Genomic DNA, 22,035 nt, shown 5'->3' on the forward strand with positions numbered 1-22,035 from the left:
CTGTTTGATATGCAGCCCCCACACCTTGATCCGAGCCATGTACAGGTAGAGGGGAGGAGCAGTCCATTGAGAAGCGAGGGGGTCATGTGGCCGCTTCTCTCAGCCCTGGCTCGAGGGCAGTTGACCCAGACGAAGGGTCTTGTGGTGTCTCTTGTTCCCCAGGGAGCTATTGCCCCTTGCACCAATCACTGGACACATTATTTATTGGGTGGCCTATTGATTACACGCTTTTAAGGAATATTCACAAGAATTTAGAGCAGTATATTAGAAGATAGGAAACATTTTGCATTTAAAGATTGGAATGAATACAATATTAACAGAACAGACAAAGGTGTGGGGTAACTGACAGTTGTCTCGGAGTAAGGCCAGAGAGGTCAGTTACCTAAATACATCCCGCCAGACTCATTTGGATTTCTGTGTAGGCCAGGGGTCAGGTTAAACAGTAGTTTGATTGAATGGCTGTTCACAGGCCAGTGTGAAATGCCAGCTCTATTGCAATGTGGGAGTGGGAAGGAGGGGGTTTCTCTGGCCTTTGTGTGGCCCGCGGTCTTAGAGCACGGACCCATTGTTGGAGGCTGACCAGCCAGCCCCTCAGACTCTCCTTTGCCCTGCTTTGTCTCGAGCAGTGTGACCATTTCCTTCATCCAGGTCAGGGCAGGGTCGTGACTTTGGACACCAGTCCTCCCTGTCTGTCTGCTCAGCCTGCATACTTATAAATGCTTCCAACACTGAGACGGGTGCACGGGTGTCACGTGTCAGTGTTAAAAAAATGTTATTGGAGCATTGGAGCAGGTTTCGGCCTTTTTGAACCAAGAGGATGACAGCAAGAAGATCAGATGTCATCCTGATTCAAATTTGCAGGAGCAGGACACCAAAATGATACATACAACACTCAAAATACAAAATTAAAGCAACTCTGACATGCTTCTTTTTTCTGTGTAGACACTTAAATTAATCTACAATGTACAAATCAGAATACTTTTATGGTTAATATCATTTGCATGGCGAGAGGTATCTGACCTGCACATTTTTGCGAGTGTATAAAACACCGTACCGCATACACGGAGCTGAGATAACCTCTTTACTGCCCTGAAGTGTCTGAGTTACGCAACTGTGAAGTTTTAGAAGAGTGGACAGTACCCTCCTTCTATCCCGAGGCTGGACCTGCCTTATCACGGCCTGGCCATCATGGTGATAAGAAGAGGAAAGGCCAAAGGGCCGTAAGGAACATTGTGCATGGTTCAGGTCAACAGTGTGAGGAGGCTGGACTCAAAGGGGAGGGAAGGTGGACAAGAATATTATCTGATAAGAATCACCAAGGTCTTTTGATCTCGGAGGAGCTGATTCTGGGCTACAGGGTGTCATGCTGGGTGGACGAGCAGAACGACACGGCAGGTACAAACAAGCGAGCCCTTGAAGATCATCTGGGGCTAAGCATATTTACACAGGGAAGACTGGAAAGACTCTACTGATGCACACACTCAAACACAAAAACCTGTTGTCCTCAGGATTTCACGCTGTAGTAGCATTCTTTACACATTTAGCGTCTTTTTTAAAAGCACAAATGCCTTATTTCTGCTCAAGCCAATCCCCTAAATCTGTTTCTATGTTGAAGCCACGATCTGGCATTACATTCAAAACCAACAACTGACTGTGAGCCCTCTGAAGAGAAGCGTAAATGCCAGTGTGGTTCGGTGTGTTTTTGTCTCAAAAGTCACTGATTAAAGCCGTCATGTGGAGGCCAGACAGGACCTGAGGCTGCAGTGCAAGCTGTGGCCTGAACCAAATGCTTTCCCGTCTCACCCAGGGCAAGACGGAGGGGGGACTTTTTTTTTAGCCTGGTGTGGCCAGAGGGGAGGTTAGCAAGCTGCTGCAGCGTTTAAGTGTCCTTGGTTTCTTAGCAACAGTTAAAAACAAAAGATCTGACACACATGTATTTGTATCTAAAGCCTCACTCTCTTTCACCAAACACAGCTCAGTGAGACGGAGTACTTTGAAGTTTAAGGACATGTTTGATGATATTCTACAACCCTTTTTTTATTTCTCAATAAATCTGATGGAAAAAGACTTACATTAAAGTATCGTCTTTGTATCTAAAGTCTGCTATTTCTCTGTGCCATAAATCTCAATGAGCCGCGCCGTTACACTGGCTGACATCCTTCATCACAATGACTTTATTTTGAGTCAATCCCCTGGAACATCTTCCTGCTGCAGTAAAATACTCACCAAATGTCTAACACTCTGCAGCTGACAATAGTCCCCCCCAAAAATACACAATTTACTCCTGTTTGAGTAATGTTCACTACAAACTACGGTTTTAGGAAATGATTTAGCCCTTTCATTCTGTCTGACAAAAAGTCAGCCTGTTGGTTTTGGTCTTTCTGTGGGACGTGTTGACGATAACTAAACATTGGATTACTTTCAGTTGTCTGTATTTTAGTAAGTGCCAACAGGAGAGGTATCATTCTTTAGACAAATTGAACCAAGTTTCTCCTCACAACTTGAAAATCAAAATATGATTTATTTTTTTCATCCTTAGTTCACATCAAGCCAAGACAACGACAGCAAAGTATCAGCAACCTGTTACATCCACGCTCCAATTAAAAGAATTAAGATGTAAGGGGCCTTCATTATCAGCTCTCTCTGAAGGACATCAAAGGCCGTGCTGGAGTGAGAGTGCAGCTGCCCTGACGGTGTGAGTTTCTCCTCTCTCACTCCAGAGGAACTTGTTTGTGTTGAGGATGTTTACTGATCCCAGGAAAGACAAACAGCCTCTTTCTTGTTTGTTGGTACCACAGCTCAAACAGTGTGTGTGTGTGTGTGTGTGTGAGAGAGAGACAGAGCTGCAGGATGTATTGTAGCTCAGTGTTTATCTTGTCTCCTGTGTTTTCACCCCATTTCCAAGTTTCCCATCAGAAGACGACCAAAATCAACATTGTGAATTAAATTAGACTGAAAAAAAGGCAGCCAAGGCCAACCGGAAGACAGTTACACACAGCAGATGTCTACAAAACATCTTCAATCGGCAAAGTCATTGGATTTTCTGATGTTACGATAAGTGAAAGCTTAGCTTCAGTCTCATTATCAATTCATTCATTACTCTGCCAAGTAAAATCAATCCACAATAAATTGCCATTAAACGCTTACAGTTCTGAGCATTTCAAGCGTCTCAGATATACCTCATCTGAACACATGGTGTCACTCTTTGTCATCTATGCTGATAGAAGTCAGAGGAAATCCTCACATCCAGTCCACATCTGTCAGCAACCATTGAGCTGTCAACTTGTTGAAAACAGCGTTATTCATTCATACTGATTTAGAATGATTTCATTGTGCTAAAGTTTTTCCTTATCAGAATCAAGTGTGTCACATGTTCTAAAACCCGTTGAGGCAAATTTGATATTTTTGGAAATTTAAATGAAATATTAAAACTGTATTGTCTTAAATCTTTTCACTAACACTGAAATCTATTCCGTTCCGAAAAATACATTTTGGGCTAATTTTTTGGGAAGTTATTTGTTGTATGATGGTCAATGAATTCTGTATGTAAATTACTGTTTTATTCAGGCAGGAGGCAAATCATTTAACTTTTTATTAATTCTATAATTCAGTTAACACCGATAGGAAAACATCTTAAACTCCTGGCTGTTTTATGAAATACAGACCAATTGACCTCTGTATTGCCACAATGGAGTGTCTCAGTCTGTGAGCTTGTATCAGCAAATGTCACTTTGTATTGAGGTTTCCTACCACCGCTATAAATCCTGGGGGAAACAGGCTTTCACAGAGAAGTTTTATGGCACAGAGACTTCCCTTCTATTCTGCAGGGGGTATGGTGCTTTACACCGAGTGTTCGCGTGTCACTGTCCTTTTAACTGCCACAGTCCCAAAACTATAGAGGTATTTTTCTATTCAGCATCATCCAGGTGTTCACTTACAGATGTTTTGATAGGACAGGAAGTTTGAAAAGCTATTTCAACTGTGTTTACAGTGACTTAAATTAAGTGGTGGAAGAAGAATTCAGGTCTTTTACTTAAGTAAATGTGGACATACACTGTTACAAGTAAAAGCTCTGCATTTAAAAGCTCAAGTAAAAGTACTAAAGTATTTGGCTCACTTTACTTTAAGTGGTAAAACTAGAAGTACTCATTATGTTCATTATATTATCTCAAACTTGTACTTATGTATAGTACTTGAGTAAATGAACATCCCACCGCTGCTTAAATGACTAAAGAGCTGATTACAATTATACAGTTAGATAAACACACCTCAAAATGTTTCAGAATAATCACAGCTGAAGAGCTTACTTTGTTTTTTTTGCTTATATGTCTGCCATTTACAAAATATATGATTATTCACTCTGTATGACAGCGAAATCAGCTTTGGAAGAAAATCACTTCAAACAATGTTAATACATAAAATGTGTATGTAAAAAGTAAACTCTCCAGTATATCACTTACTGTATGTCATTTCCAAAGCTCTTGTTTTATTGCGTCTTGGCTGAATGACTCTACAGTTTAGTCTAGCAAGAAATATTGTACTTTTTACTCCTCTACATTTATTTGACAGCATTTTGTTACTATATTTTCAAATTAAGATTTTACATACAAAACATGAAGTTTGTAAAATATTGAGTTGCTCTGTGTTACAAAGAATAATTTACAGGAAGATAGAAATTGGACAGTATAATTGTAATCAGCACTTCAGTCATTTAAGCAGTGGTGGAAAGTAACCAAGTACATTTACTCAAACACTGTAGTTAAGTACAAGTCCCTATATTGTACTTTTTACTCCACTACATTTCATAGCTTTAGTTTTTTGCACATTTAAATTAATATAAATTAACTTATTTTAGGTTAAAATACGCAGTAAAGTAACTAGAATTAATTTACCATTTGCAACATAAATGGAATTTATACATTAATGCACCAATACTTTTGACATACATAGCCTACATTTAGCTGATAATACATGCTGTACTGGTAAGTTAAAGTAACACTTTGTTTGCAGGACTTCTAATGGGGTATTTTTTTAATACTGTGGTATTGCTATTTCACGTTCTGAATACTTCTACCACTGAATACATTGTATAATGAGTTTGGGCTAAACAGAATAAAACATGCAACAGAACTTGGGTAAAGTACTTTTTTTGATGTACAATTCTGCGTGCAAGATTATATTGGTTATATATTACTTTGGAGACAGCTAGGTGAGTCATCTATGTTATAAGTGACTGAAAACCCCATTTTGGATAGATTCAGTAACAGCAGTACTGCGTGTTCACCTGCATGGACTTCTTCCTGTGCGGCTGAACAGCTTTTTTTTTTTTTGGCTTCCAAGTATGTTTGCTCGAAACTGGGAAAGTCGCCCAGTCCTCTCCGGTAGGTTGAACTACACCTGGGGGACATCAGGCGGGGAGAAGTCTACCACAGCAATGCGGTAAAAAAGAAGAAGTCACACATTCTCGTCGGTGAAGAAGCTGTGCAGTGTTTTTAATATAGTGATTGTTTTATATTCAGAGTTCACAGTGTTCTTTGTTCCAGCTAGCGATACGTGAACGTTAGCTAGCTGCTTCCGGAAAACAACCTTCACACAGGTAAGGAGAGTTTCGGTCTCGACTTGAGTCAATTCTGTCCCGTTTATATGTAACCAGACAACCACGGATGCGTTAACATGTAATACGTGTTTAATGATTGAATACAGACGTATTAAGAGGCACACATTCACTCATTAAAGTGAGTTACTGTGCTCAAGGTGTGTAGCAGTTAGCGCTGTCTCAGCAGGTTACGAGGTGAAGGTGAAGCCACGTTAACGGCTGTTTTAACCGTTGACCAGATACCGGTGAAGGCTAACCGTCGTTACCTCTTCCGTCATCTCGATCCGTCACATCGTGCTCCAGTGATTAGGACCAAACCAGCAGTCGTGAGCTGACAAGAGGAGAGAGAGAGAGGGGGCAGTGAGTTATTTATGGTCCCGGTGACAACACACATCCAGGCAAAGTGATTACAAATGTCCTTGTTGCTGTTATTGACTGGCTCCCCCCCCACACCCCATGTACTGAAGGGTATCTTTTTAGAGTACCTGGACATGTTACATTTAAATGGTTACAGTCAGTGATGGGGCGCAAAGTACATTTACACAAGTGTACTTTGAGCATTTCTATTTAATGTGAGTTCATACATATCAGGAAACAGGTTTTACTTCAGTTGTCAGAATGCTGTAGTTACTGATGACATGTTTAACATATCAGTTTATAAATGTGATATGTCTGGGCATGATGGGTAAAGTAATAGTAAAGGTATTAGATGGCAACAGTGGTGTGATGTGACTAATAACAGAAAAATCCGTTAATTTTTAACAGCACACAGACAATCATGGTTGTGTAATGATAATCAGGGTGTGTATTAATATAGAAATATACAGTACACACGTAAAAGCAAGAGGCATGTTTTTCCACCAGCTTTAATTTTACGATGCTGCTTACATGTTAGTGCTTATTCAAGGAGACAGTCATACCTAGTTTTTACTTTAGTATTGGGGTAGCTTAAAAATAGACACCAATGTTAAAATTGGCCAAATCTATTGTGATTATGTGCAGTTACTTCAAAGATCAGTCTTCAAACGGAAGTTTTTTTTGTACTCGAGTTGTTTGACAAGCGTAATCTGTACTATTTTAGTCAATTGTCATCACTATCTTTAGACTTTATATTAAAAGTCTGTCCTCAGGGAGATTCTGAACTCAATTCAATGGCTGCTTGCAACAGTACTACGATATTCAAGTTTAAATAACTACCGTCTCACAAGCAACATGGGAATTTAAAGCACATTTATGCATGTTTATGTGAGGTTCAAGCCGGCTGGACAAAAGAGGAGACCACACATGAGTTGTAACTAAAGTTTATTTTAAATAACAGGGACATTTGTGTAAAGAAAATAAATGCAACAATACAGAGTGGAAGCCAGAGGGAGAGAGACCGACTGCCACCAGTTTATGTTGCCCTCAGTCCCTTTTAAAACCAACTTCTTACCTTCAGGTTATCCACCCTCAGATATCTGCAACCTTGGTATCGGAGGAAGCATCTTTAGAGGAGAGAGGGAGACAATCATGGTTATAGTGGGTGTGATTAAAGGCAAAGCAAAACATAGACGTGGGGCAATGCACAAGACCATGGTGGGTGTCAAGGCCAGCCACACGACACTACCAAAGAGGCAGGCAACTTAACCAAACCTGATACAAAACAAATGTAAAACCATCTGACGTACTGCCAACTATACAAGCCCAACCCTCGTCTTCAGGTAGTTACTGATGGGTGGGCTCTTATTCACTGGAAACCAGTGGGTCCAGAATGTCCCTGCAGTGCAGTTACCACCAGAAAGCCACCGGCATGATCCAGAGCATACAGCTGTACCCGTTTTTACTGCCACTTTAAGAGATCAAGTCAACAAACTAAATGGGGAAGAACTTCAGTAACCAAAAAAAGACACAAAAAGCACAATTGAGTAAGGTTTTAACAAAAAGACTCAAGGACAAGAGTGGAATATTGCTCTGCCTCGTAAGAAACCAAAACTCATGCATGATACGCCCCACATTTGCACTTTAAAGTAGGCACAGTCTGCGATTTGGAGCCCACATCTCTACATACAAGTTACCAAACCCCCATAGTCACAGGAGGTAGCACCACCACAAACCACACCAGTCCAGATTACCACACAGCCTGGACTCCAGCTTACCAAAGAGGTTCATTTGATCCCAAACCAGCCTCCAATTTGTCACAACCCAGCTCAAGCCTAGACAAAGGAGGGGAACCCGCACGAGTGGTAACTAAAAAGACATGTAGTTTACAGAACTTAGTGTGGCGATAAACTACATGTAACGAAACAAGCCAGGGGTAGAGAACGATTGACCGACTGCCACCAGCTTTGATAGTCTTGCAGCCAGACCAGGTGAGCTGAAGCTCCCTGATGACCCGACTCCTCCCACCAAGCTCCTGCAGGGAGCGGCCCGCTCAGAGAGGGTCATGAATACGAAGGTAACATCCATGGCTGATGATAAGTTAATACCATGGGTGGTACCAGACCACGCGTGAGTCTGCAGCCGGGCTGACAATCCAACTGGTTTGGTTGTGTGAAAGAACTGGTGTGAAGTTGGAGTGGAAACACTTTGGAGAATAAAGGTTTTAATGTCACTTAGAGGATTTGTGTTGTTGAGGATTCCCTGCATACAGATAGATATACAATGCAAATATTGTTCTTTGTATTCAAAGCAGGATACTTTGCATGTTGTTTCTACACCAGTTGCATAATGTTCAAGCAGCGCTCTAAATAGATAAATAGATGGTATTTTATTTGAATTACTAATTAGAGAAAATATCCATGTAACTTTAATGTAATGTTTTATTGATGCCATAAAAGTTGAATCTTAGATGTGTTGGAGCTTTTCACTTGATCATGTCATGCTCAAACACTGATGATTAACTCTCATTCACCTCTGGGCAGAAATTTGCTTCATTCTCCCTTTTATGTTTTCTGTATCTATTCACGGTGTGTTGGTTAGAACCAGACGTTGGTGTAAGACAGAGGTAGACGAGACACGCCTCCTGTCTCATGGAGAAATGATTTCACCTGCGTTCGCTGAGGGTGTGGCAGCCCGCACATGTGACTCACCCATATCGACGATCAAAGCGAGTGATTTCGGCTCAGCTTCGAGGGAACTGCCACCTCTTGTAATCCTCTGGGAGACTGGAGGACACTGTAGGGCCACGGACATTTCCCGCTAAAAGCTTAAGACTGTCACATGATTACAAGGCATTTTGAGGCATTAAGGCTGGTCGTATTGAGCGGCTTTGGTTGTAAAAACATATTTCTACTGCCTATTGTAAAGCTGTCTTGTGTTGGCTTCACACACATGAACTTTATCAATAGTCTAAAATGTTTCTTTAAGTGTGGGATTCCTGTGAAATCATTTCCTCGCTCCAGTGTAGGATTAGGATTAAACTTGGTACATGTACTTGTGATGTTGAGGTAGATTAATGGTGATGTAGAGACAGACTTTCTCAGGGAAACTCGAGACTAGAGGATTTTTCTTGAAGCAGTAGATGACTGATGACTGAAAAATGTCCCGTGGGGATGTCCTCAGATTGCCCTTTTTCTCTGACCAACAGTTCAAAACCCAAAGATATTCAGTTTAGAGCTGCAACACTTACTTTCCATTACTTCGCTCTATTAATCGTTTGACTTATAGAATTTCCAGAAATAGTGAAACAATGCCCATCAGACCAAGGTGCCCGACCAACGGTCCAAAACCTACAAATATTCACTTGGTATAAAACAGAGAAAAGCAGCAACGCTTGCATTTAAAAGGCTGTCAATGATAAATCAACTAATCGATTCACTGACTAATCAATCAATCGACTTATCCGAGTCTCCATTTCACAAGGAGGATCTGAAGAAAGACGAGCACCGTTTCTTGATGTCATGCCGTATCCTTGAGAAACACGGAGATATTTACTGCTGTGTCAGTGCGGAAGTGGTGGACGGTGATAGATAGCCTCAGAGACGGCCATCTTCAGACTCAGTAAGCAGGAGGGTACCGGTCATCTCCAGGGTGGCTGTATGTCTTCCTGTGAAGATGACCTCTGCTCTAATGAAGACATGCTTCATCCTCAGTGGAACCCATCGGGTGCTCTCTGTGACTCCCAGCTCGTGCGCGCCACTTTATCACAGAGCAAATAATATACCTTGGGTATACATTCTTGCACCACATCATTTGATTTCCAAATAAATGGAGCAGAGCCTGGTTTCTACTGTGCTCGCCTCTCTCTGGGCTACAGGATCCATGAGCCAATATCCATTACAGGACGAGGTATCACTTGTACAAAGTGAAGACAAAGAGAGAAAGAAGGCCTGTGTGACCTCAGCCAGTGTGCACGTATGTTGAAAGGCGTGCGCACACAGACACATATTTCCAGAGGGTGTTGTGTGTTTGCATGCAATCAGTCGTCGAGCTACTGAGAGCACTTTACCTGTAGTAGTGCAACATCAGCAGTCTGAGCACCCCCCCCCCCCCCAAACATTCACATGTACACACACACACACACACACACTTTCCTTTCACTCTGCCTAGTTACACCAATCCCCCACTGCATTACTTACACCGGTGCAGTCAGAGCTCGTACACATCAACGCTCATGCACACAAATATGTGTCACACACACACACACACACACAAACACACACACACACACACACACAGACGTTATTCTGACGGTGTGCTGCTGGAGAGGCAGGGCTCTGGTTTCATTCAGGCTTCAGGCAGCTGTGAGGTTAGAGTCTCGTGTTTGCGTGCAGTGGCTACGAGGCGCTTGACAACAAAGATATCAGCTCGGGTGAGTCGCTCCAAGGCAATATCATTAAAGATAAAGCCGTCTTTTTGTGAAATCTTGGACTGGGGTCACATAGAGAGAGGAAACTAAACGTAGTGAGTTCACTGTAGAGGCTCTGTTTTCTTTCTTTTTGTATGTGGTAATGTGCAAGAGAATATCTTTCTGTACTCCTTTGTGTTTTTAGGACAAAGTCATGCATCTCAAGGTGGTGTTTGTTCATTTTTGTGCCACTTGAACGCTTGACGTCTTCTGAAAATGATGCCTGTGAAAGTGTTCCGCACAAAACTCCTTCGATGTATTAGAGGCACATATAACCTGTCGTACGAAAGCTACTAATGGCAACTAAATTGCACTTTTTGCTTCTAACCATAGTGAGCAGTTAATGAATCCACACACACGCTGTTTTAATGGCTGCAATTCATCTTACAAGCTAGATTTTACGAGATCTACCGTAATGTATTTGGTGTAATTTATGACGTGTCAATTTATCTGATATATTTGTTCATAATTGTGGCCAAAAGTTTCTCCAAAGAATGTGATGCTAATCAGCTTTCTCCTTATGAGAGAATTAAAGGAGATTAGGATAGAGACTACTGCCGATTGAGAGCAAGGGGTCATTAGTGATGGGGGTTGCATTTCTGCCCAGTTCATTCAAAATTCGTACTGTGGTGTAGTGCCATGCCTTTGTTCCTTCACATGAGCAGGGGTTTGACTTTAGTCCGTTTTTTTTCTCTTGCCTCATTTCACAGAGTTTAGCCCTCTCAGTGTGGAGCACGCTGACTTTTAGCTGAGATGAGAATTCCTTTTGTCCCTCAGGAAACTAGCTGAGAGGAAGCAGCTGCAGCTTGCTGCCATATTGCTGCTGCTCTGTGGATTTGTCATTTCCTGTGGAGCTGGCCAGTTTGAGGAGGAACAGTCCAACTTCTGCATTAGACCAATCTGTGTTTCTCTCTCAACAGAAAATCAAAATGAAGACATGAAGACTCTGGATCACCGTTTCATTTTCACAGTTTGAAGACATAGATGCATGACCAGACACGGTTTTAAGGATATAAGAGGACGCTGATCATTTCCAGAGAAGTTTGGACTGATCTCCTTCAGCCAATGGCTACAACAGAAACCAAAGTCGCAGGCAGCGTTTGCACTGCGGGTCTGTCGTGGGCGCGTGTGTGTAAGGAGTGTGGACAGCAGCACGAGGGCTTGGACTGCCACCTGTATGAGTACCAGGATGAGGTGGACGATGAACTGGTTTGCCACATCTGCCTGCAGCCCCTCCTCAGACCTATGGACACCCCATGTGGCCACACGTACTGCTTTCATTGTCTGAGCAACTTCTTGAAAGAGCAGGACTTCTGCCCCGTGGACCGCCTGCGGCTGCAGTTGCATCAATGCCGTCCCTCCAGCCTGCTGGTCAGGAACCTGCTGGACAAGCTGACTGTGATGTGTCCGCACTCCGCAGAGTGTCAGCAGCAGATGCAGCGCTGCGAGCTGCAGCCTCACCTGCACAACAGGTGAGACTCTTGACAGGTCATGACAGCAGTTTTAGTGGATACTGGTAAACCTTTACACGGCTGAAATGATCGATCGGTCACGACGATGTGTAGGATTTTAGACGGGAATGCAAAATATTATATCACCGGTCAGGGAATAGTTTGATATCACGATCATATCTGTTGGTTTGATATGAAGCTACAGCTAGCTTAGCTCAGCATAAAGGCTGAACGCTTTGTTTGGCTCTGTCTGCCTACCTCCACCTCTTAAGTTCACAAATTCACACATCCTTTATGTTTAATCCATATATAATTGAAGTGTAAAAATGAAACTTACACACAAAACCAAAAAAGCTGACTAGTGTATTTCCCAAATTGTCAAACTATTCCTTAAAGAGGAAGAATTTTATTGTACGCTGTATTAAACTTCTGACACCCCCATATACATATACTGCATGCACGCGTCTCCACTTTAAGGTAAACATAAGATCTCACGTTTCGGTCATGACAAAATAATTCGTACTACTTCTCAACAATGTAAAATAACTGTCCTCCTCCTCTTCATGCCCTCTGAGGCTGTGTTTTCCTCTTCTTGAAGCTGTGTAGCTCAGTCCCTTTATTGACACAGAAACTGCTAATTATTGAGCTCAAGGGGATGTGCGGGTCAGTCGACTTGTTTTTCACATGGCCGGTGTGGTGCTTATCATCCCGGTGGCCAGCCATGACGCAGTCAGTTGTGGGTGGCAGATAGTCCCGCTGCAGCCTCACTGAGCAAACAATGAGGAGGCAAAGTTCAGGCATGAAGAACAAGCAGCAGTCCCAGCACTCTGACTGACTTAATCAGACTGAACCTGTCTCGCCCAGACACACTGCAATGCAGTAAAACTGTCCACTCATCTGCATTGGGCTTCTCTTCTGAATCCTGTGCATAAATCCTCTCTTCTTGTCTCCTCTTTGCCCTCTCGAAACACTTTTATGTTCATGCATCTCTGGCACATTTAAGAACACCCCCTTCTAATTTCCTCATAAAGATTGCGTGTTTCAAAATCACTGGTCGATTATCAGCCGTGTCATTCTCTTTACCAGTTGCCTCAATGGTCCTATCTTTCCTCAGATGTCCTGTTTTTAGAAGACTGAGGGAGGAAGCAGAGAAGAGGAAGAGGCCCTCGTGGAACGAGCTAAAGGGTCGTAAGGGTGACGTGGAGTCTTCTGGTGATGCTAAGCATTCAACGACACAGTCCCGAAATCCCACCAGAGATCAGCCGGAGCCCGGGCTGATTAATCCTGCCTATGAAGAAAGTGAGGAAGGTATGGAGTCATTTTATGCTACTTACAGCCACCACTGTATCAGCTACTCTCTGTTTTCAGCACAAGAACTAGGACTTTTCTGTTTTCTTTGTACCCACGTACACACAAACATGGTCATTGAAACCACCACTTCTATGCAAATGATTTGCGATAGGAGCTTGGTGAACTCTTTGACACAGAACAATGTTTATAGAAGTTTCTAGGTTGAATGGAAATAGTGATTGCAGAAAAACCGAAATCATTGTGCCCGTGGCCTTTCAGCGTGGGTGGGTGTCGAGACACACAGACTGGAATTAGTGATGTTTTTAAGCCTCAAGGTTTTGATTCTGAGTCCGTCACAGGTGAATCATCAGCCAGGTTGGAGGATCATGTATTAGCTCACAGATGTGGTAACCAGATGGTCTCATCTCCTTCAAAGCATCCTGCAAGCCAGAACCAGGGGCAAAATTCCAATCTGACATAGTTGCCAGGCAACTGGTAAACAGTGTCCGCAGAGGAGTTTCCTTTATGTCGTCATAATCTCTGTTTTAATCAGATTACCGCTGTATGCTGTTAAAATCTGAACGGAAAATACAATGAGTTTAAACTTTTAAATTGTGCAACGAAGCTTTATGTTCCTTGATTGTTGAAATGATAGTTTTCTCAGCATTACAATCGCAGCAGGTTGCTTCGTTTAGGTTGAACTATCTCCTGAATTCAGGCCGTTGTTCTGTCTGTGGGACTAAAACGATTGGCAGCACTGTGGAGGAGTTAGCTGCAGCATGTAAAATCTTACTGGTCTGCGTGTTCGCTCAGATCAACACCACGGTGGAGATACTTCAGTGTTAGAACGATGTCATTGTGATGATTAGAAGTTGAGGTCCATTGGGTTTCACTGTTTCCTGTCTAACGTTGCTGTTCACTGTAAAAACAAAGTCCCCTCAAGTTCAAAAACGGGTTATTGGTCGACACAGCATTGTGTAATTGTGTGCATGTCTCTACTGGTAACATTCTACTCCAGAGTTTCTGTAAATACAGAAAGAGTTTGATAAGAAGGTGAATATCTATTTCTATGCATTCAGTAAAGACAAAGGAACAAGATAGACTCAGCTTATTAAATAAACGTCAGAATTCTCCTTTAACTTACTTTGTGTACAGTTTGTTTTTCTGTGAGGCGTATTATCTGTGAGGGATATAATTAACAAAAACCTGAAACACCTTTTTATCAGTTTACAATTACATTATAATCACAACATGTTGTTCTGCCAAGCAGTGTCTCCCTGGTCATGTGTTAAAAGATAAATGATAAATTGCTGTTTTAGCCATCTTTTCTACAAGTTATAGTGACATTTTACTCAATTTTTGATCTGTGGGAACATGGAGACATCACAGTGAAGGCAGGTGGGGCCAGAGAGACACAAGCGGTCAGATATCCGTCCTTGCGGGGGAAAGCTGTGTGCTTGTATAAACAGCTATATTTATTCCACTCCGTTCCTCTTCCCTCCAGACAACACCCCCCTGCGGTCCAGTCTGGTGGCCGAGTCCATCGTGGTGGAGCTGTTCAGAGAGGAGCCGGAGGAGGAGCTGGGCCTTCGCATCGTGGGGGGGAAAGACACACCGCTGGGGAACATAGTCATCCAGGAGATTGTCCGAGACTCGCTAGCAGCCCGTGACGGCAGACTGGCCCCGGGGGACCACATCTTAGAGGTGAGAGCGACTCAGAAATCCAACGAGGAAAGTCAAGTCTTCATCTTTTCTGCATCGTGGGAATTCAGACGTATCCTGGCGGCATAGCGTGACACTGTTCACTTAAGAATATTTTTGCATAAACACCTCGTCCCTCAATTCTCGTAAACACAGTGCTTTGCAGCAGGGCATGGGAGAGTAGATATTCAAGACGAACAAGTTTTAGCTCCATGGTAACAGGGTGTGGTAAATATTATTCCCGGGCCAACATGTCAGCGTAAGCAGCTCTACCTGGTTGTTGTTGTTGTCGTCACTGATTGACTTTAGCACCTTCATGTTTGAGAGGGTTCAAACATGAAGGAGACTTAATCTGATGTTTTTGAACCAGAGTTATTAAGAGACTGGAGGGGCACTCTGTGAGGGCACACCTCCGCCAACGCCGCTTCCTTACGTGTCTTCCTTGTTTCCTTGCTACACTCGCCCAGTGTAGCATTCAAGCACTAGGATTGGCCAGGTGTTCCATGCTCGCCACGGTATTTGTTCAGGTCCGCTGCCCTGACCAATGACCAATCATCTTTGCCTCAACCAGCTACATAGGACGGGTCTTGTCAAGTAACGCAGTGGGATTCATAATCAACTCCACTTCGCCAAGTTTCATGACAATCGAGCCTGTAGGTTTTACGTTTTTATTACCATATCCCAGAGCCCGATGCGACGTGTTGTTTTGTCCGACCAAAAGTCCAAATCCACAAATCTTCACTTTTCTAAGTGAGAACCTGGAGTCATCAAATGTTAATCTTCGAAGACATTTGTTCTCCTTCAGAGGAGAATGGAAGTGCAGAATCTAAGTGAAGATTTTAATAAGTTGTGGTTTGCTCTTATCTCTTGTCCTCCTTGTGTTTCTACCCTCCGGTTCTCCTGGAATGTGGTACCGCCGTAAACCGAGCTCATAGACAGTTTCAGCTTCGGCTCTGGCATCCCTGCTTCAGTGTGTCCTCCAAAATGTTGCTTTTCCACCAAAGCCAACCAATCCCAAACCTGGAAATGAAAACAAAAAGCTGCCACCCAAAAAGCTGCCTTCAGGATGTGAAACTTCAAAATTGAAATGGAGCTTTTAAGTTTTAACAACACCAAGTCACAGTTCCTCTTTTGGGCCTGATTACAAACAAAATGAGTTAATCTTGCTTCTCTGCTCAACAAAAAAACGTCTAAAACGTTCTATCCACTTACAGTGTGTACTGCAGTGGTTGTGTTAGGCTGCTGCACCACTGACTGCTGTTTCTCCTCTCTGTGGCGTCTCCAGGTGAATGATGTCAGCCTGGCTTCAGTCCCCCACGCTCGAGCCATCTCAGTGCTTCGCCTGCCTTCCCTCCTCCGGCTCACTGTCATGCAGGAGAAAGGTTTCAAGTCGAGGGATCCACGGTCTGATCATCACGCTTCCTCTTGCATCACATCCACTGCCTCCCAGCCCTCTCACAGTCCCCACGTCAACGCTACCTCCAATCACAACCCCGGCACCGTCCTGCAGGTGACGCTGATGAAGAGTCTGCGCACCGAACCGCTCGGCATCAAACTCATCCGCAAATCGGACGAGAGCGGGGTTTTCATCCTGGACCTGCTGTCGGGTGGTTTAGCAGCCAAAGACGGAAAACTGAGGAACAATGACAAGGTGTTGGCCATCAATGGACACGACCTGAGGCACGGTACACCTGAGAGCGCTGCCCAGATCATACAGGTATATACATTAACTACAAGTGACACTCTACAGCAGCAAAGACCATTTTCTAAAGCATGCCATATGTTTAAAGACCGATTCCCTTTCTTCCAGGATGAGTTCATTTCAGTATGTTGAAAATGTAGTTATTGCGGTAATGTAGTTGTGAGCATGAACTAGTTTCGAACTCATCTGTGTTGGTACATTTAAAGAATCACAGACAGATTTGGGTTGATAGTTGCCAGAAAGTATTGTACTTATTAACTTTGTTACTTATTTAAAATCAAACCGAGGCTGAGAAACGAAGAAAACAAACAATATGCGAACATGTACATTCAGAAAAGGATAATGTGAATTACGGCTACGACCAGTTGTTTGGGTTTCCCACAAGCACTTGAATGTAGAAAAAGGAGATTTTCAGAACAGTCACTGCTTTCAATTACTTTTGCAATAATGTAACATTACAAAAAACAAGAAGTGGCAGCATTCATCACATCATACGATGCAAAAGTGATCAATGAGAGCAAACAAGATGCTGACCAATGAGTCTTACAAGCAGTTGGGCGACTAATTGTACCGATGTAAGATTGTGCTGAGCGTGGCGCATTGGGAAAGGCCTTTGAACAGGATTTATCTCTCAAGAGCATGAGTTTACCAAACAAATGTGCCAATTCTTGGATCTTTTGGCCTGATAGCGGTTGTAAAGGGAGAGGTCACGGGGTCACCAAATTCACTAAAACAATCCGATGGGGACCATAAACACCCACAGAAAGTGTGATGGCTTTTTGGATAGTTCTGGTCCAGATATGTTGCTCAAAAGAAGAAGTGAACGATGGGTCATTGCCATAGAATAAAGTTATAAATAAAACTATTATGAACCAAAGGCTGCCAGGAAAGTAGCCACATGTATTTGCTGTGGTATTAATTGCCTTTTGTGTGTGTGCATTTAGGCGAGTGAGGTGCGTGTGAACTTTGTGGTGATGAGACCTGCAGACGCTCAGGAAGAAGGAGGAGGCAGCAGAGAGGGACAACACAGCAGAGCAAACAGGAGGCCTGAGCAGCAGTACTTCAGGCGCCAGTCCACCTACATGAAGGTAATACAGAAAACGTCCTCGCAAACTAATCCTCGAAAATACTTTTTAAATCAAATATTTCCATCCACATTTATTTTGACCCTTGCCAGCTGTTTGCCGCTGGAATTCTAACTTCCTTTTTACGCCACGGACCACCGGCTTCGCAGTACCTCACAGACGTTACATGCTTCTGTTTACACAGTGTAATTGTGACGATCGCTCCTTTGTCAGTCACACTCACTTCTACCATACACTGTCAGTAAAAATAATAGCCCCCCCCCCCCCCCCCCAAGTTAGGGGTGAGAAGCTTTGAGAGCAGACACCTGCATCGGTGAGCGGAGATGAAAGCCCTTCTCCGGGCCTCCCTCTGTCCTGATCAAAAGGCCTGGGGTGCTGCTCACTCTGCCGCTACACGGCCACTGTCTTGTTGTTTTTTGGTTGTTTCTGTGGGTGGCAGAGGATCAAAGCTGGTAACAGTTAGCTTTCGCCTGCAGAGTCGAGCCTTCTCGTCTTGCTGGGGGGGGGGGGATGGGTTCCCTGCTGGGGGGAGGAAGAGCCCTCTCCTCCCCCCCCAAGCTTCCCCTCTGATGGTTTACAGACTCCACAGAGAAACAAGGAGGCTAGCTGAAGCTGTCATTTTCCACACATCTTTTCCACTACGAGAGCTTAGTGTTGATCCTCACACGTTACCTCCACCCTTACCTCTCAGCTCCTTCTCAAATGTTTCACATTTGTTTCTACGAGTGGTTTTGTGAGAGGAATCCATTAAGTCACAGGATCCTGGAGAGGCTCAAGTGTGTGTGTGTGTGTGTGTGTGTGTGTTTGTCAAACAAAATAAGATAAAACTGTACTTCTTGTGGAGAATTTGTGAAACATGGCCTCCCATCATTACGTAAAAACTCCTTACGGTGTGTTTGTCATTGCTTAGTATTCATTTGTTCATTGTTCCTAAAGGATCCTCCAGGTGGGTTTTCCAGCCAGGAGAAGACTGTGAGTCTGAAGAAGGAGCCTCGGCTCTCTCTGGGCATCACCATCGCCGGGGGGAGGGACTGTCGCAGCCGTCTGCCCGTTTACATCACGAGTGTGCAGCCTGTCGGCTGTCTTCACCGAGACGGCACCATCAAAAGAGGTACAAAGCAACATCTGGTGATGTGTGATTTTGACGTTGAAGAAGGAACGCGTCCTGAAAGCTTTATACTTTATACAGTTTGTCTTTGTAATGTTATTTATTTTGGAGAGGGCTACATCTCATTATCATTTTCATTATCTGTAGATTTTTTATTTTATTTAATAAATAGTCTATACAATGACATAAAATTGTGAAAAATGTCCGCTGTATTTTGGCTTTTGTATATTTTTGCTTGACCAAAGACATTCACTTCACTCGTCACATTTGAGAAGCTGGAAGCAGCACCTTTGTGGTATTTTTACTAAAATGACTAAAACTGAGTTTCAAAATAGTTGCTGATGAATTTTCCGTCGATCAACAAATCAATTGATCAACTAAATGTTGCAACTCTAATCAGGGCTAAATGTAAATACACATGAAGGAGTGTAATTCTTAATTTCCTTCATTCCTCCCAATATGATTTTTTCCTAATCGGTTTGACACGTAAGATGCCGTTTTGAAACTTAGAAAGCTTGATTTTGACGTATACTCTGTTTTTACGACAGAGATCCTCTTAAATAAAATCATGTGTGTTCCCTCAGGCGACGTTCTGCTGAGCATCAACGGTGTCGATCTGACCCAGTTGACCTACAACGAGGCCGTTTCTGTGCTGAAGACTCAGACAGCTCAGTCCCAGGTGGCGCTCCGTGTCATCCAGACCCTCTCGGAGGACTCAGAGGAGGACGCCGAGGCTGCCAGCAAGGACGAACTGGAGGCTGTGGACGACCCACGAGACGACGCCCTCAACTGGACACCACTGTGGACTCGCTGGCTGGGATTACCAAGGTAGAGCCTGAATTCTGTTCCTCCACTTCAAGTGCATTCAGTTCATTTGGATGTGACAGACTCTGACTGTGCCTTTGTTCGTCTCAGCCCCATGCACTGGTGCCGGGACATCGTCCTGCAGAAGACCAACAACGAGAGCTGGGGCTTCAGTATCGTCGGCGGCTACGAGGAGAGCCACGGCCAGCAGCCTTTCTTCATCAAAACCATTGTGCCCGGTACACCTGCTCACTTCGACGGACGCCTCAAGTAAGTGAAGCCCAGTTCGACTCCCACACGACATGTAAATCAGCTCCGGCATCCTTTCATCCAACATTAACGGTCTGTGGTTCCCTCCAGCTGCGGCGATGAGATTGTGGCGGTGAATGGAGCCACAACGGTGGGAATGAACAACTCCTCTCTCATCCCCATGCTGAAGCTGCAGAAGAATAAAGTCACACTGACTGTGGTGTCCTGGCCCGGGAGCCTTGCGTAGCAAAACACACCTGCACATTCACTCTCTTTTCTTTCCGTCACCCTCGTTAATTGTTCACAGCGCACACAGATCCTCGCCCTGTTCAGCTGCATTCTTCACTGGGCCGCTCGCTGTCGCCTCCCGTATGTAACTCTTCGTTCGGTTGCATTGATGTTCCTTCTGTGTAATACAGATGTTTGGTAAAGAACCATCCTGTGTACGATAGAAATGACTCTGCCAAGCTCGTTCTCAGCAGGCTGTTTGTTTCTGTGTCCTCTCACACTCAAAGGGCAGATGTTTGCACAAAGTGGGATTAATCAGGGTGCAAAAATGATGACAATCAGTGAATTATATTCTATGGACAAAGTGGAAGGATGGTTGTTTTTTCTGAGTACTTCACTTTGCTTTCCTGTTAAATAATGCCATCATTGGAGTGATTCACAAACAGCATCCGAAGATCAAATGTAGTGCTTACGATATATTTAGACAGTTGAGATGAAGAATTATATATACATATATATATATATATATATGTATATATATAGTAGACTACATATAACAAAAATGGTTGCTGATGTACTAGACTCATGCCAAAGACAGTAAAATCATCCTGTCCTGTAGCTTTTATACCACTAGTGTGATTTTATCAACTTAATTTACACTTTTAAAACGTGCATCAGAATGATGAAGCAGTGACGGAATTCAGTTAAATTGAGTCAAAGTGACATTAAGGGTAAAATCAACAGCTGCAGCTACAAGAAGAGACTTTGTTTTAACGGAGGAAACCTGCAGAGAGCATTTAATCAGAATTGGCCCCGGTTTATTTTCTGTTAATTAGCGAATTCTGCAACAGGAAATAAACTTTTATATTGTTGTTTAAAACTGTGAGCTGGTCTATAGAAGCATTATATAATACTGAATGACTTTGATAAGCGTGTGCCTTGTAGATATATTGAAGGACAAACCAGAATGTATACTTGCCTTAAATTTCCACTGTACCAAAATGTGTTTCCCATCATTATTCCCTCACAAACTGAATTTCAAAGGAGAACAGCTTTGTTCTGATACATTTGTGTTACCTCGTTCTTTTTTGTGTCAACACGTTCTCAGTGGCCTTTCTTGTGCATCAATTGAGACAAGACTCATTGAATAATTCAGAATTAGTTTGAGACTGGCAGTGGAATACAGTGTATACAGTTGGTAATGTGTGTATTAGCCCGTCCACTGTTTTATTATGTTCAATAAAATCATAACAAATCATGCTGTTCTTCTGTTCATTGTGGCGTATAACATAAAATATTTCAGATTCACAATTTGTTCCTGAAGTATCCGTAAACTGGTAAAGAGACGTACATGTTGAATATCAATGTTCCTGGACTTCACAAGCTGCTATTGGTTCCAGTCTCATAATGGGAAGGGACATCAGAGGGCTTTTGTAGTTACGCCATGTTCTCTGGTAAAATACATATTCATATAATGAACTACAGGACGAGTCAGAAATGTCTAATAAACTGTACAGTCTGTTCATGGCTCAGTCTGACACCTAGTGGACACGAACTGTATAGAATACAGACGTGACCCAGGTTTTTACTTTGTTTAGTCTCAATATGGAGATGTTTTTTTCACATTCAACTTTTGCTCAGCACTCATGAGATGTACATTAAAAAATTGCCAAACTTGCACACCATCTGGGTACAAAGAATGTAGAATGTTTTTACAACCTCTCCTGATCTATCACTCACACACTTGTGTTTGAGCATGTAAACATACAAGACCAGCACAACTTTCTACAAATGCAAAACGTACATACGAGTCAAACAGACACTCTGCTTAGCGTCACATGCAGCATGAATTGCCAGTAGTGGAAGAAGTACTCCGATCCTCTACCTAAGTAAAAGTCCTACTTAAGTAAAAGTACATATGTATTATCTAAATGAACTCAAAATGCACAAAGCCAAATAATAATAATTACTGCAGGGCAAGTTACAACCTTATCCT

At 43.0% G+C, this 22,035-nt stretch overlaps 1 protein-coding gene across 1 annotated transcript; it reads left to right on the plus strand.

Annotated features, from left to right (window-relative positions):
* Positions 1 to 5,370: 5,370 nt before the first annotated feature.
* Positions 5,371 to 21,286, plus strand: lnx2b (ligand of numb-protein X 2b). Its single transcript, XM_079167285.1, has 10 exons — positions 5,371 to 5,596; positions 11,342 to 11,893; positions 12,987 to 13,180; positions 14,667 to 14,866; positions 16,149 to 16,580; positions 17,510 to 17,653; positions 18,587 to 18,761; positions 19,343 to 19,586; positions 19,674 to 19,832; positions 19,923 to 21,286. Exons 2-10 carry the CDS (start codon positions 11,487 to 11,489, stop codon positions 20,056 to 20,058), a joined length of 2,091 nt encoding a protein of 696 aa, XP_079023411.1. The 5' UTR covers positions 5,371 to 5,596; positions 11,342 to 11,486; the 3' UTR covers positions 20,059 to 21,286.
* The last annotated feature ends 749 nt before the right edge of the window (positions 21,287 to 22,035 follow it).

The sequence above is a fragment of the Pholis gunnellus genome (genome assembly GCF_910591455.1).
Source record: "Pholis gunnellus genome assembly, chromosome: 10".
Taxonomy (NCBI): domain Eukaryota; kingdom Metazoa; phylum Chordata; class Actinopteri; order Perciformes; family Pholidae; genus Pholis; species Pholis gunnellus.

Bases quoted from the DNA above. Each gene is read 5' to 3' on its own strand.
- lnx2b (XM_079167285.1), top strand. From the start codon at position 11,487: ATGGCTACAACAGAAACCAAAGTCGCAGGCAGCGTTTGCACTGCGGGT. The intron at 14,867-16,148 runs GTGAGAGCGACT...TGGCGTCTCCAG, and splicing joins CGGGGGACCACATCTTAGAG to GTGAATGATGTCAGCCTGGC. The intron at 18,762-19,342 runs GTACAAAGCAAC...GTGTTCCCTCAG, and splicing joins AGACGGCACCATCAAAAGAG to GCGACGTTCTGCTGAGCATC.